Raw genomic sequence first — 14,525 nt, 5'->3', positions numbered from 1 at the left:
ACTCAGAAAGCCCGCCAGTCTCTGCGGTTCTCTCCTCCCCCAGCCCCCAGCGCTGTGGTTATAAGAATGAACTATCATGCCTGGCTTTTTACCTGGGTTCTGGGATCTGAGCCCAGGTCCTCATGCTTACGTGTACGTCCTTCCTACTGAACCATCTCCCATCTCCCCAGCGCCACTTTTGTGAGTTTCTTCACTGTGTGCTGTTTCTGCCTCTTTTCATGTGTCCCGGGCTCTAGGAGACAAACTTGGTATCTTGTTGCCTTGTATCCCAGACATTTCACATAGTGCATGGCGTACAGTTGGGAGCACATAAATGTTTCCTGGGTGTACGGCCAGACATTTGAATAAATAAATAAGTGAGGGAAAACGGTATTGACAAGAGCATTGAACCTGGACCCAGAAAAAACGTCTTGAAACCAGGCTCTGGCACTCACGAAAAGAGAATCACTTTAGTTTTGGTTTTTTTGCTTTGTTTTCATTTTGTAAAGTGACAATAACAATTTTGCAGGATTGAGAGTAACAAACTATATATATATTTAATATATATAATATATATCAGCTAATTAAAATAACGAAGTATGATAATTACATATATACACATATAATCAGCTTCACAAAATAAGTGTGACAACTACATTCATATATATGTAAATATTTATAATCAGTTTCACAAAATAATGAAGTGTGATAATTATTATGACTCCATGCAGCAATTATTATGTCTCCATTTAACATTTCATGAAAGTGCCAAACCTTATTATTGCCATTTCATGGCTGACGATCTTGACTTCCAAGTAGATGTCAGCGCACAGAGTGATCAACCAGACCTTGTGCTCTCTTGTGTTCCTCCACATCTTGAGCATGAGGAAAGTTCTCGTATGCATGATCAATACAAGATCTTAATGATCACACCTTCCAAATACACACAATCCCTTTTCTAACCAGGTGAACTTCATATGACAAGAGCCTGGGAGTCCCACCTTTCACTATGCTTCCCTTGCACATGACTACACACGTGCTAAGGGATGCATTTGTGGCATTTTAGTTAATGCATGCATTTACTGTATCTGTTTTTAGCTTTGTTAAGAGTTCACATCCTGAACATTATAACATGGGATACAACTGAAATTTTAAATCAACTGGAAGCCCACAGGTACCTCAGGGAGTCTAAAAATAAACTTATAAGGTATCCATTGCAACCTGTCTTTTACCCTTAATGCCTATTCCACTTAGAGGTAAAAGGTTGATGGTTATAATGCAAATCTGTGGATGGAAGGATAAAATACTGGTAATGATGAAATAATAGCTGTAAAAATCTCTGAATAGAGGTGAATGAGAAATTAAACCATACAGGATATTCACTAGGCAGTAGAAATCATCTACTGGCATTGTTACTAGAAAATAATGAAGCTGGGTGTGGAGACATACACCTTTAATCCCAGCACTTGGGAGGCAGAGGCAGGAGGATCTCTGTGAGTTTGAGGCCAGCCTGGTCTACAGAGCGAGTTCCAGGACAGCCAGAGCTGTTACACAGAGAAACCCTGTCTCAAAAAACAAAAAGAAAGAGAGAAAGAGAGAGAGAGAGAGAGAGAGAGAGAGAGAGAGAGAGAGAGAGAAGGAAGGAAGGAAAGAAGAAAAGAAGGAAAGAAGGAAAAAAGGAAGGAATTAATGATTGAACTGTTAGAACATATAATCTTTAATGAATACATGCGGGATCCATACCTGTGATAAGAGTCAATCCACAAAGGTACTAGGAAGTCAAAACATTTTATAGCTAACCCTCGGTTTTCAGAGGATCATAGTTTAATTGGAGAGACAGGACTAATATCAAAAGGACACCAATAGTATAGTTTGCTGTGAATGCAGCAGATGCAAAGGCAATAGGAATTTAGAACAGAGAGAAGTTACTGTGACCTGTGTGGTCACATCTAGCCCCGATGCCTCTTCAGCTGGTCCTAGATAGAAGTGGGTAGCTCAAACAAGAGGACTGGTATGGCAGGACACTACAGGGTGAGGGAAGAGACTGAGCAGACAAGGAATTTCCATCTGGGAAGAAAGAAGGTTAAAATATTAGGAGTAAATAAAGCTAAAAAGGTTGAAGTGGCTTGACTGATACGATCCTTAAGTAGGTAGTCCAGAAAAAGTAGAATATCCATCCTAAAGTACCAATAAAGGCTTTAGGGGGGAAAAAAGTCAGGCTATAAATATTCACTCAACACATGCATAGTGTATAATTTCCCATAGTAACAAAATACAGCAATGAACAAATCAAGCAAAAATCTTGCCATCAAGAACTTATATTCTATCAAAGATACAGGTAATATATCAAGGAAACAGTTGCATGAATCTTTGGGGGAAAGATTTAAGCACAAAGAACAATACATATTAAGACCATTAGAGAGGATAAATTCTGGGAGAGTTCCAGGGCCAGACGCCAACATGGTGGGGAATGAGGAGCTGGGTAGAGGGAGATGAAGTCATGGACGGATGCAGAACACACTGCCCACGGCGAGGGATTTGGATTTTATCCTAAGAGCAATGTGAACTCATTGGGTGGTGTAATGTGATTTATGTGTTTAGAAAGATCGCTTAAGCTGTAGTGTGGGTATTAGAGTGTACGGGATTAATACATTTCTCCTGCTGTAGCAGAGAGGTAATGAGAAGCAGACAGGCTTAAGGTACATGCTAATGGCAGAGTCCATTGTACTCACAGAGGCTTGGAGGCGGTCCGTAAGGCAACCAGGGAATTAGGAACGATGACTCCGACATTTTGGTCCGAACAACTTACTGATTCAAAAAAGTCTTCACTTCATTGTATATGCCTGAAGTATTTATTGCATGTTGGAGCAGAGAGACCAGGAGATAAGTGGATATGTGAATCTCTGGATTCAAGGAAGAGAATCCATGGAGAGAGACATTGGGAATCATTAGCAGCACAAGGATATTTGAAGCCAAGGAACAGTGTGACCTCATGTAGTAAAACAAAGGAGGACAGATCCCCAGAGTAGACTGGCAGCCAGAAAGCTGGGGATTAATAAGGAGGTATGTTTTGAGAAAGAGCCAAAAGCTGTTGGGAGGCCAAGTGAAATGAGGATGAAGGAGTGACCCTCAGTGATGTCAGACTAGAACGCCGTCCCAGATGCTCGTGCCTAGAATCTTAACACTTGGGAGGTTAAGGCAGCAGACTCAAGAGTTTTGGGCCAGCCTGAGCTACATAACAAGTTCCAGAAAATCCTGGGCTACGGAGTGAGAACCTGTAAAGAAAGGAGAGGAGAAAGAGAAAGTGCTCTGCCACCAGCTTTCATAAGAAGCACTTTAATGCAATGTCAGGGATACAAACTGGCTGGAATTGGTGAAGAGAAGACAAGGACGAGATGAGAAAACGGATCTGGACAGGGTGTGGAATGAAGAAATGAACAGTGCTGGGGGGTACTGCACAACAGTTGTCCCCGCCCTGAGTGTCAAGCATGGGTCTCAGTCCCCGACACTGTGGGGCTGGAACAGGTCTGTTCCCTGGCCCTCCTCTAACAAAGCACCCTTTCTTCTGCCTTCCAGTTGACCGACCTCCAATAGAACCTTCCCCGTTTGTGTCAGTTGTCCCGAAGTATCCAGACAAGATGGGATTTGATGAGGTAGGAAAGTCTCCCTCTGTCTCTCTCTCTCTCTCTCTCTCTCTCTCTCTCTCTCTCTCTCTGTGTGTGTGTGTGTGTGTGTGTGAACACGCACATGTGTGTTCATGTTGAACTAGAAGACCAAACATGTCTCAGACAAAGCAGGCATGCTTGGCAACTGGGAAGGCCCCGAGGACTTGGGTCTGTTGTCATTCTGTTTTCTGGTCTTCGCAAAGGAGGACTGGAGAAAACTGAATCAAAAAGAATTGTTTAGCGACGTATGTGAATTTGCTATGTATTTTACCAAACTTCTTATTGCGGTTCGAGGATAAGATAAATATATTTTCTGTTCTGGAGACATCTTTATTCTGCCATAGGTGAGTGGATGGAAAGCTATTCCAGAACACTCTATGCTTTGTTTTCTTTCTGCTTTTCTTCCATGGAAAAAAGTTGGAGGGCAGAATCAAAACACAAATGAAGAGAGAAGCATGTTCTAAAATTCTGTCTCTCGGCAGGCAGGACCTTTCGATAGCTCCCTAGGGCCACGTACACCATGCAGTTGTATGGATAAAAACAACGAAGCAGAAGTGGGCGGTTAGCTCAATGGTAGGGCACTTTCTCAGGATGAGTGAAGCCCTGAGTTCAATTCCTGGCACCACAAATAAAAGGGGAAGGGGAAAGGAGAGGGAGAAAGTAAAGAAGGTAGGGAATGGGGAGAGAGAAGAAGGGTGGTGAGGGAAAGGGAAAGGGAAGGATGGGAAAGAGGGCTGGAGAGGGGGCGGAAGAGAAGAGGGAGGGAGAGGGGAGAAACAGAGGAAGGGAGGAAGGGAAGAAGAAAGGAAGGAAGGGAGGGAGGGAGGAAGGAAAGAAGGGAGGAAGGAAGGAAGGAAGGAAGGAAGGAAAGAAGGGAGGGAGGGAGGGAGGGAGGGAGGAAGGAAGGAAGGAAGGAAGGGAGGGAGGGAAGGAGGGAGGGAGGGAGCAGACTACACAGAGGCACTGTTCTTGGCAGCATGTAAACAGAAAATCTAAACAGCATGCAAAATCTAGCAGGGCTAGAATTGTGAGTCTGTGTCGCGGAGCCCTTCCTGGCCCCTTATGTGGTTGCTGGTCAGTACTGAGGAGTTCTGTGGTCTGGAGCTGTGACATTCCAGGAGGCCACAAGCTGAGACAGAATTCTTTCAGAGGCTCTGGATTTAAGCCAAGCATTGTGCTTTGAACTCGGTACACTTTAACGGGAACAAAAGGCCTTATCACATCGGAACATTAACACCTGTGTCCCAACACACATCCATCCCAAGGCGCTAAAGAAGCAGGAATCGGGCTTTCCTCTACAAAACTGACTTGAAGCTAGACTTCCAAGTTGAAATGGGTACTTCATGAATATCAAATAGTGATTGTGCAATTTCCACAGAAGGCAGAAAAAGGAGAGATGAATTTAAATGTGGCAAAGCATAAATAGACCTTATTGAGTCTAATTCTATTTACTAAAAATAGTAAATAGTAAATAGTTTTCAAAACTGACCAGTGCTACAAGGGTGGGCTGACCAGTACCACAGCGGTGGGTGGACCCTACCTGGGTGTGGTGTGATGTGGTGGGATGGGCTCTCCCTGGGGTGGGCTGCCCCCCCCACACACACACACTGAGTGCAGCTCTCATTCCAGGGCTCTGGACTCTTCTCATCCCCTAGGAGAGAGCGCTCAAGCGTCTTTCAGTACCTCCCTTTTTTCTCCTGCTGTCATATTTCTGTGAAGACCAAATCACAGCCAATGAAACAAAACCAGGACCATCTGGCTCCGCCTTGGGCAGCCTTAGGCCTGCCCTAGAAGGTGAGGCAGGCAGGGACTCCACTTTCCACAGCCGGGGATAATCATCTCTCTGTCTGTCCCAGACATGGGCTGTGGAAAAGGGGTGTCAGAGGTCTTTTCCGTCCTCCCATACTGTGACCTGGTTGCTGGTGTCTGGCTGCATTTGGCACTCAGTTCTTTGCTGTGTTTACTAAGTATGAGCGAGCCGTCTGTGTTTTTCCTTCGTGGCTACTCACTTCATTGCCCTTGCCCTGGCAGAGCCCAGGACGGGACTATTATTTACTAAAAGCTTCCTCGATGGGAGGCCTCTGGTTTGCAGGGGACTTTTTGGGATGCTTCTCCGTTTATTTTGTTTTGTTTTGCTTTGTCTCCTCGGGTGACCCCAAGTGGCTCTGTGGTTGCACAGGGGATATGCCATTTCCTTCCTATGTCTGTAAAACCTGGGAACAGCACATGACCCTTGACAGGATTCTAAACAGGAGAAGACAAAGCATGAAAGAAACCAGCGCTTTAAGCTATAAAATCCCAAATTTACCGCACACAGCAAACATGGCCATTTTTTTGTTTTATTAATAATTATCCAGTTTGGTAAACCCAGAAGTTAAATCCTGCTGCCATGTGCCTGCCGAGTTCCCATCACACAGAGATGTTACAAAAGGGTTCAGTTGTTCCCATGAATCTATGTGTGAACAGAGAGAGACTATTTTGCAAGGGAAAACTGAAGGCTTAGTTAGTATAACTTCTGATCCTCCTGAAACATATATTTAAAATTATATTCAGGATGCTCATGGAGCCAAAACTCAATACCGTAATAATCTGAGCCCCAATCTGATTATAGGATGAAGTCAACTTTATTATAAAACAGATACAAACAAATTTTCAAATGTACAGGGCTTAAGGGGTGGGTTTATTCAAACCCCTCCTTTTCTAGATAGCAGAGCGAATGACCCAGAGGCATTAAATGTCTTCCCCAGAATCATCCAGAGGGTTTGAATGTCCTCTGCCATGTCCCCTGCTTAATCAGGAGGAAATGAGTGTCCTCTGCCCTATTCCTGTAAGTTCCTCCTTCGCTGTGACATTAATTCCCGCTGGCAGCTACCATCTCCCAATTTTGAATCATTTAATATTCAAAATCAGTTCATTAGAGCTTGTAGTAAGAGGTCCTTATTCAAATGTTAACTTGCAGACCGGTCAGATAATTCTGCGGATGAAAGTACTTGGTGCCAAGCTAGAAGACGCGAGTTTGATCCTTGGGACTCACATGGAAAGGGAGCACTAACTCCTGTGGATTACCCTCTGACCTCCACACCTGCGCCACGGCACACACAGCCACTCATTTACAGCATACCCACTAAATAAGTAAATAAGCAAATGTCAAATGCTAGCTTACCTGCAGCAGTGTTCACGAGGCTTCCGTGGCCTTTGTGGTGTCTATGTATTAGTACTTCTGTCAATCAGGTATTGACAGGCCAAGGTGAGGGGTGCAGGGACACTCAGCCCCCGCTCACAAACTCGACGTGCACATCCTTCTTTCTGCACAAGCCAGCATGTGTCCTCTGCAGAGCACCATACAAATATCACACCCGAAGCTGTGTTGTACACTACTCTCTCCTCTGTCAAGGGTAACCCCCCAAGAGAATGGCCTCATTTTCTTCACTTTCTTTTTCCGCTTAGCTCTGGAGAGCTGAAGAATTTGGGAGGTGGGGGGGGGAGCTTCTGAAAATGAGATTTTGGAAGTTTGAGGGATAAAAATATGGAGTCTCCGATTTTTCTTAGTTTTTGAAAGACATAAGGCTTACTTTACCTAGGATGTGGATTGTGATGATACCAAACACATACTCATGGGGTAGAGCCACAGTGATCCCAGTTCCTGATGAGGAAACTGAGGCATAGGAGCAACAGGCCTAGGACAGACAGCAAGTGGCAGCATTAAGTACACAAGTATACCAATGCGTTTGGTCACTTGGTTTGATTTAGCCATTTGGCAAACCACGTCTTCCCCATCAGCGCTGTATGCGTGCAGTTTAATTCACCTTTGGCCTTTTGGGTAGTAACTTTTTTAGCTTTACTTTCTCAAGCGGACGGAGAATACATTTATCAGTGAATAGCAGGGAGACAGCAGGTTAGGCCACTGCTGATGGCTGCATTTAGAAATCAGCTCCATTTTGATAACTAGCTTTTGCCCCAGTGAGCCTAGTAAGGAAATACAATGCTGTGTCGTAGCTTTTTTCCCGTTCCTTATCCTGCAAACCCCTCTGGCCCTGACATTAGTTTGCTCAGCTTTTCAATTAACCTGAAATAAACCTAGATCCCCTTGTGTCTCTTTCCCCCTCTGCTTCCCACATCAGATCTTCATGATCAACCTCAAACGCAGGAAGGACCGGCGTGACAGGATGCTGCGCACGCTCTACGAACAGGAGATTGAGGTCAAGATCGTGGAGGCCGTGGATGGGAAGTGAGTCTTCTACTTGTCCCCTTGCAGATGTGGTTGGAGCAGGGTGCGAAGGGTCCTGGAGGGAGGGTCCTCTAGGGCTGTGGGCCACAGAAGACAGACGCTAAGAAGGATGCCCATAGCAGCAGGGATGTTCACTTCAGCCTGTGTAGTGGGTCTATGACCCACTCCCGAGCCAGTGACCTCTGGTTCTCACACTGCTGGATGGAATTTCCCTGTCTCTGGTCATTGGGTTGTGGTGGTTTCCAGTTTCCTCTCATGTAGAAGAGGGAGTGTATTTGGAATTGTGTTCCGGTCTGAAGAAAACAAACAAGCAAACCAAGCAGATAAAGGCCTATGTATCCCGTTGTGTGAGACACCTAGATTCCTCCGGGTCTGACCACAGTGGCCATTTTTTCCTGGAAATGTGACAAGAAAGTCACACAAACCGAGAACTGACTCTAACCCAGGCTGCCTTGAACTTACTGTTCTCCTACCCCAGCCTCCAGAGTGCTGGGGTTTACAGGTGTGTGCCTGTTTTATCTCCTATATTTAAGCCTTCGATCCATGCTGAGCTGTTTTATATATGGTGTGAGGCAGGGATTCCCTTCTCGTTTGCATGTGGTCATTTGAGTTTCTCTAAACCACTTCTTTAGACACTGCACTCTACCCTCTGAATCCTTAGAGTTTTTGTCAAAAATGAGCTGGTCATAAATGTAAGAAACCTCTTAATTTCATTCAATTAATCTATAGATCTACCCTTATGCCGCTACCATGGTGACTTCATGGCTGTAGCTTTGTGTGTAAGGAAGTGCAAGTCCTGAACCTTTGTTATTGTTTTGCAAGGCTGTTTTACCTATCATAGGTGCCTGATGTTCTGTGAGCATTAATTGCTTCACACACACACACACACACGCACACACATACACACCACTTGGATTTTGATTAGAGTTGCACTAAATCTACAGATCAGTTGAAGATTGCCAGGAATCGTAACAAGCTATTTAACTTACTAGATCTACATCAATTCTTTGAATGGGGTTTTGTTGCTTTCAGTTTTTAAGTCATTTACGTTGTTAAATTTGTCCCTTGGCATTTGTTGATGGTAATAGAATTATTTCCTTAATTTTATTTTTGAATATTTATTTCCAAATGTATACAAACACTATTGGTGTTGTATCCTTATCATCACGGACTCTGCAACTCTGTGTGTGTGTGTGTGTGTGTGTGTGTGTGTGTGTACACCAATTGCTCTGGTTTTTCTGTAGGCAAGACCTTGTCATTTACAATTGGAGAAAGTGTTAGTTCTTCTTTTCTGATCTGGGTAGCACTCATTTCCTTTTTGTGCCTTATGGTCTGGCTATACCCTTGAGTACAACATTCAAAAGAAATGACGAGAACTGACATTTTTGTCATATGTCATAAGATCATATTCCTGATCTCAGGGAGAAAGCATGTAGTTTTCTCTGTGTTAGAGAGTACTGTGTTAGGGGGCGGCTTTAGAGAGGTGATGATGTATATCTTTGTTACTCTTTTCTTGTAATTTCTTAACAAGAAAGCGGTCAGATGCATCGTCCATCGAGGTGATCACATAGCTTCTTATCCATCAGCATGACATGCTGATTTGCCACATCTTCACCTGCTAAACCACACTTCTATCCTGGAAAAAAATTTCACCTGTTCATGCACACAATTCCTCACTTTTGTTGCTGGATTCTACGTACTGGTATTTTCCTGAAGATTCTACATCTATCTTAATAGGAATATTGGTCTGTCATTTTCTAGTTTTGTTTCAGATAATACTGGCTTCATAGAATCATTTGGGATTGGTTCCCTCCTGCTCTCTTTGTTTTGAAAAGGTTGTTAAGAATGTCTATTAATTTTTCTGTAAACATCTGGCTTTAGGCTTTTCTTTGCGGAAAATTTCAGATTACTAATTTGTCTTTTTTCCTTGTTTTAGACATAGTCAAAATTTCTTATTTTTACGTAATTTCAGTAGTTTCACCTTTGTGTACATATGCCATTTAATCTATTTTTTAATTTTAGCAAACAAACATTTATAATATAGCCCTTTTTACTTCTATATGGTCAATAGAATACCTGCTCTTTCATTCTTGAATTTAGTAATTTAATAGTAAATGAGACTACTTTTTTGTTTATGGGTCTAGGTAAAAGATTGTCGGTTTTTACTGATCTTGTCAAATAAGCAGGTGCGTGTGTGGGTTCTGTATTGTTTTATTTTCTATAATTTACTTATCCACTTTAGGATGTACTATTCTCTATTTCCTATTTAATGTGAGTTTAATTTGCTTTTCTTTTGCTAGTTTTCAAAAATGGTTGGTTAGGTCACATGTATTTCTCTTTAATTAGATTGTTACAGCTATAAACTTCTTAAGTTGCAATATCCTGAATTTTCTCTCATTTCAAAATATTTTCTCATTTCCCTCTTGATTTCTTTTTTAGCCATAGAGTATGTAGAAGTGTGTTAATTTCATGGGTTTGTGAATTTCTCAATTTCCATTGTTATTGATCATTCCACTGTGTCGTTTTAATATACAGAGGTCTGATTTATGGTCTCTGTGGTCTTTGTGCTTTGACACATGGCTTCCTTGGGGAATGCTCCAGGGACACTTGAACACAGGCGTGTCTTTCTATCATTGAATGGAGTGTTCTGCAGATGTCTTTAGGTCTAATTGGCTTGCAGTGTTAGTCAAGTTTTATTTATATGTAAGTCCTGTGTCATTGTCTTTAGAAAATATTCTCTCTGAAGATTTGTGTTTTCTGATATTAATACAGCCCCTCATCTCTCTTACGGCTACTGTTCACATCACGTGTCATTTTCCAGCCTTTTACGTTCAACCTATTTGTGTTTGGAATTTAAACCCTGTCTCTTGTGAACAGCATATAATTGGATTATTTAAACTTCCTTGTTGCTGATTGCCATGTCTAATACATTTGCCGTCACTACCCTTTCCTCTGGCTTCTAAAGGCTTCAAACAGGAGGTGAGGGCTTTGGGACTTTTTTCTGGGAAAATTTACAGCTTTGGGTATAGTTTTGTCTCCCAGATTCTCAGAAATATAATAAAGGTTTTCAAAACCCGTATTATAAACATCTTAGTCCTCAGTTTTTCCTTTGAATTGTTTTGGGTAGCCTCTCCTTAGACCTAACTGGTAATGCTGCCCAGATGAATCTAATGTTAAAGTGAGTTTGGACAAATGCCTGCGGAGAGGACCATTCACAGAGAATGCGCCCACAATCCAGTCAAATAAAGACAGGCTCTGAGAATGGGGCTTCTGGAGACGCCTGGTTTGAGTAGGGGTGGTGTCCTAGGGACAGGTCCTCCGGGAGTCCCCCTCCACCCTGTCACTTCAGCGGCCATCTGACCCCAGTTTTCACAGCTACTCACGGTTTTATGAGGTGGCTGGTGTTCAAGGATGCTGTAGGACTGGGGAGAAAGGAATTCAATTGAGGTAAAGATAAAACCCTTTAAGCACAAAACTAACTGTGCTTAAAGAGAGTCTGCTGTTTGCCTTAACACATACTCTGTGGATTATTGTGGGACCTTAGTTACTTTCCAGGGTTTCGGAAAACTAATGGCGGCCATTCTCACCAGTGCCTCGTTGCTTTCATAGAGAGACCGGCACTCCACCATTTGGAAAATTTATCTGTGTTATTTTTATATTGGACCTTGTTTTAGTTTTAGGTTCAAAGGAATGCCACATGAGCATGGTTTCTCCTCTCATTACTTTCTTCGGCCCTCGGCCCTTCTGGGATATAATGGGCCTATAAATTGCTTCTCCTTCATTAGGAGAGTACTTTTTCAAAACAAAGCAAAACATGTTGGGCACTGGGAAGGATGCACGCATGTAGAAGAGGTCATTTTACCATCATCGTACTCAGGCTGCTGCTGTGGTACACCAGCCCTGAGGGCATCAAGAGGATTATAGGAAACTTAGGAAACTTTCTCCATGTATAGAGAGGCTCAGAGGAAACATGCAGTCTCTCTCTCTCTCTCTCCCTCCCTACCTCCCTCCTCCTCCTCTCCACCCCCCCCCCCACTGGAGTGGAGACACTTCGACTTAGATATCTTCATGCATGTTCTTTATCACGCAGGGCTCTCAACACAAGCCAGCTGAAGGCCTGGAACATTGAGATGCTACCAGGCTACCGTGATCCCTACTCCTCCAGGCCTTTAACGCGGGGTGAAATTGGCTGCTTCCTTAGTCACTTCTCTGTCTGGAAAGAGGTAATTAATGACTTAGAGGGACAGTTTGGTGACGAGGGAGAGGGAGAATGGAACTTTCCAGGTGGCTTAGAATGGGATGCGAGAGGAGCCTACGGCGTCTCAGAAGCAAGCTTGAGAGTTGCTCTTGCTTTGCGCCTCCCATCAGCCCAAGGCCAGCAACACAGACACTTGGACGGTGGCCTCAGGGCTATGTGGGGTGGTGGCAGGTGAAGGTATTCACACCGTATGGACTTGATTTTTCTTAGGTCATCTCCACCACAAACAGGAGTGGTTAGTGTGTGTCTGTCACTCTATCATTTATCAAATGAATTCATACAAGAGTCACACAGAAGGCATGCGAGGCAGGGTCAGGAAGGATGGGTAAGAAGAGTCCGAGTCACAGCTTGACCCTGTCTGTGTCCTCCACATCCAGACACTAATTAAGGTGGCATCAGAGTGCAGGGTCCATGAATGAGGCTCAGTTCCCACCAGAAAGGAATAGCGAAAGGGAAAGGAAAGCCGAACTACAGACCCCTCGGTGCTGTCTTTCCGTTAATGATCCAGTTTTTTTTTCCCGCTAGTCTTTTGTTTGTTTAAGATTTAAATAAAATGTACAGAAATATGTAGACATACATAGATCATAAGGTACCATCAATGAAATTGCACACAGAGAAGATACCCATATTAATAATTACTGGCATCAAGAAACAGGTGACACACGTGCCGGAGGTGTTCCCCTCTGCACAGCCTCCTGGTCACTCTTCCCCCAAGAGTTATCACCATCCTAACGTCTGACAGCATGGTACGGCCTGTCTTTGTCCCTTCCTTGCTGTGACCCCTCACTGTTGCATATGAGAGACATCAACCCGCCAGACTGCTACCGCTGTAACACTGATGGAGCTGTAGATCGTCTATCTACAGGGCTAGATCAGGGCTATACATACGCCACCGTCATCCATACATCTTGCTGTCCACAGACATGTTCTTGGATCCAAGTTAGGAGCTTTCACAAATAAAATGGGTATTGAAGTTTTCACACAGTCTCTTCCCCCACTGGTGGCCTTTGCAGGTTATTGACCGGGACCTGGAGAAGACGCTCGTCATCGAGGACGATGTGCGCTTTGAGCACCAGTTTAAGAAGAAGCTCATGAAGCTGATGGATGACATTGACAAGGCTCAGCTGGACTGGGAACTGATGTGAGTCACTAGACAGATAGCACACAAAGGCAGTCTTTGCCAAGGCACAGAAAGCCCACCTCCCTAGTGGGCAGGAGACCTGATGTAGGCTTCCTGCCATTCCTGTGGTTTTCACACCATAGATGTTTCCAGAAATAAGAAGTAGGGAGAGGTTGGGCAGTTGTTTTTTACCTCCACCTACTGTCCAAGGTGAGAAACTACAGGAGATTTTTTTTTTTTTTCCGTGAGACTGGCGTTGGCCTATCAGGGGCCTCTTGACCGAGCAGTGGAGAAGCCCTGAGGACCCTTGGGAGGACCATGGAAATTTCACCTGCAAAGCCAAGTGGCCTGTGGGTAGGGTGTGGAGAGGGAGCAGGGGGCATTCATTAAAGGGCTACCTCCTACGTGAAGCTCACCTCCCAGGACAGGGCAGCCTGTGCAGTCCCTGATGGAGTGGGTGTGGGAGGCTCAGAAGAAAGCTCCTCTGCTGGGAGGGGGTTGTCTAACAAAGGCAAACACTGACAGCTGGGCTGGCCGCAGGAAGCCAGGCTCCCTGGAGGGGCGCTGGCTCTGAGCTGATGTTAGTTAATGCTCATCTCTTGCCTCTAAGCTAACATCTTTTCTTTCTTCTTTCTACCCTTTCTCTTCCCCTTCTCTCCTTCTCTTTCTTTGTAAAATATTCAATGTTTTCTGTTCCTTCCAACGAGGCAGAAACACTCCAAGGTCCCCAGCTGTGTACCCAAGGTAATACTGTCAAATCAGAGCCCACTTCTTGGAAACAGCCCAGCTTTCCCTGCCCTTCCATCCTCATCGGGGAAGATAATTTTGGACCCTGGTGTGTAGCAAGGGGCTGCGGGCAGGCCTGCTTTTCGCCTCACCCAGCTCCCGCACGGCTAGCTTAGCCCCAGAAATAATAACACATAAGTTATATTCATTTAAGCACTGCCTGGCCCATTATCTCTAGAAAATTAGTTACTGGCTAACTCTCATATCTTGATATTAACCCATTTCTAATAATCTGTAGCACCACGAGGTGGTGGCTTACCGGAAAAGATTCAGCATGTCTGACCTGGTGGCTGGCTCCATGGTGTCTGGCTCATAGCCCTCTTCCCAGCATTCTATTCTGTTTACTCCGCCTACCTAATTTTCTGTCCTATCAAGGGGCCAAGGCAGTCTCTTTATTGACCAATGAAAATAACACAATAGACAGATAACCCTCCTCCATCACTGGTGGAACACCTGTTTTCACAGAAAATGGCCCATCCTGAGCTTAAA

The 14,525-nt window shown here is 44.2% G+C and overlaps 1 protein-coding gene across 1 annotated transcript in view; it reads left to right on the top strand.

Annotated features, from left to right (window-relative positions):
• Window positions 1-14,525, top strand: part of Colgalt2 (collagen beta(1-O)galactosyltransferase 2) — a 97,517-nt gene that overhangs the window by 76,852 nt on the left and 6,140 nt on the right. The window contains exons 7-10 of the mRNA XM_048431066.3: window positions 3,556-3,632; window positions 7,766-7,872; window positions 11,963-12,095; window positions 13,144-13,271. Of these exons, the coding sequence (XP_048287023.3) occupies window positions 3,556-3,632; window positions 7,766-7,872; window positions 11,963-12,095; window positions 13,144-13,271 (445 nt within the window). The remainder of the gene's footprint in view (window positions 1-3,555; window positions 3,633-7,765; window positions 7,873-11,962; window positions 12,096-13,143; window positions 13,272-14,525) is intronic.

The sequence above is a fragment of the Myodes glareolus genome, chromosome 5, assembly GCF_982192425.1.
Source record: "Myodes glareolus chromosome 5, mMyoGla1.1, whole genome shotgun sequence".
Taxonomy (NCBI): domain Eukaryota; kingdom Metazoa; phylum Chordata; class Mammalia; order Rodentia; family Cricetidae; genus Myodes; species Myodes glareolus.
This window is presented reverse-complemented; position numbering and strand designations above follow the sequence as displayed.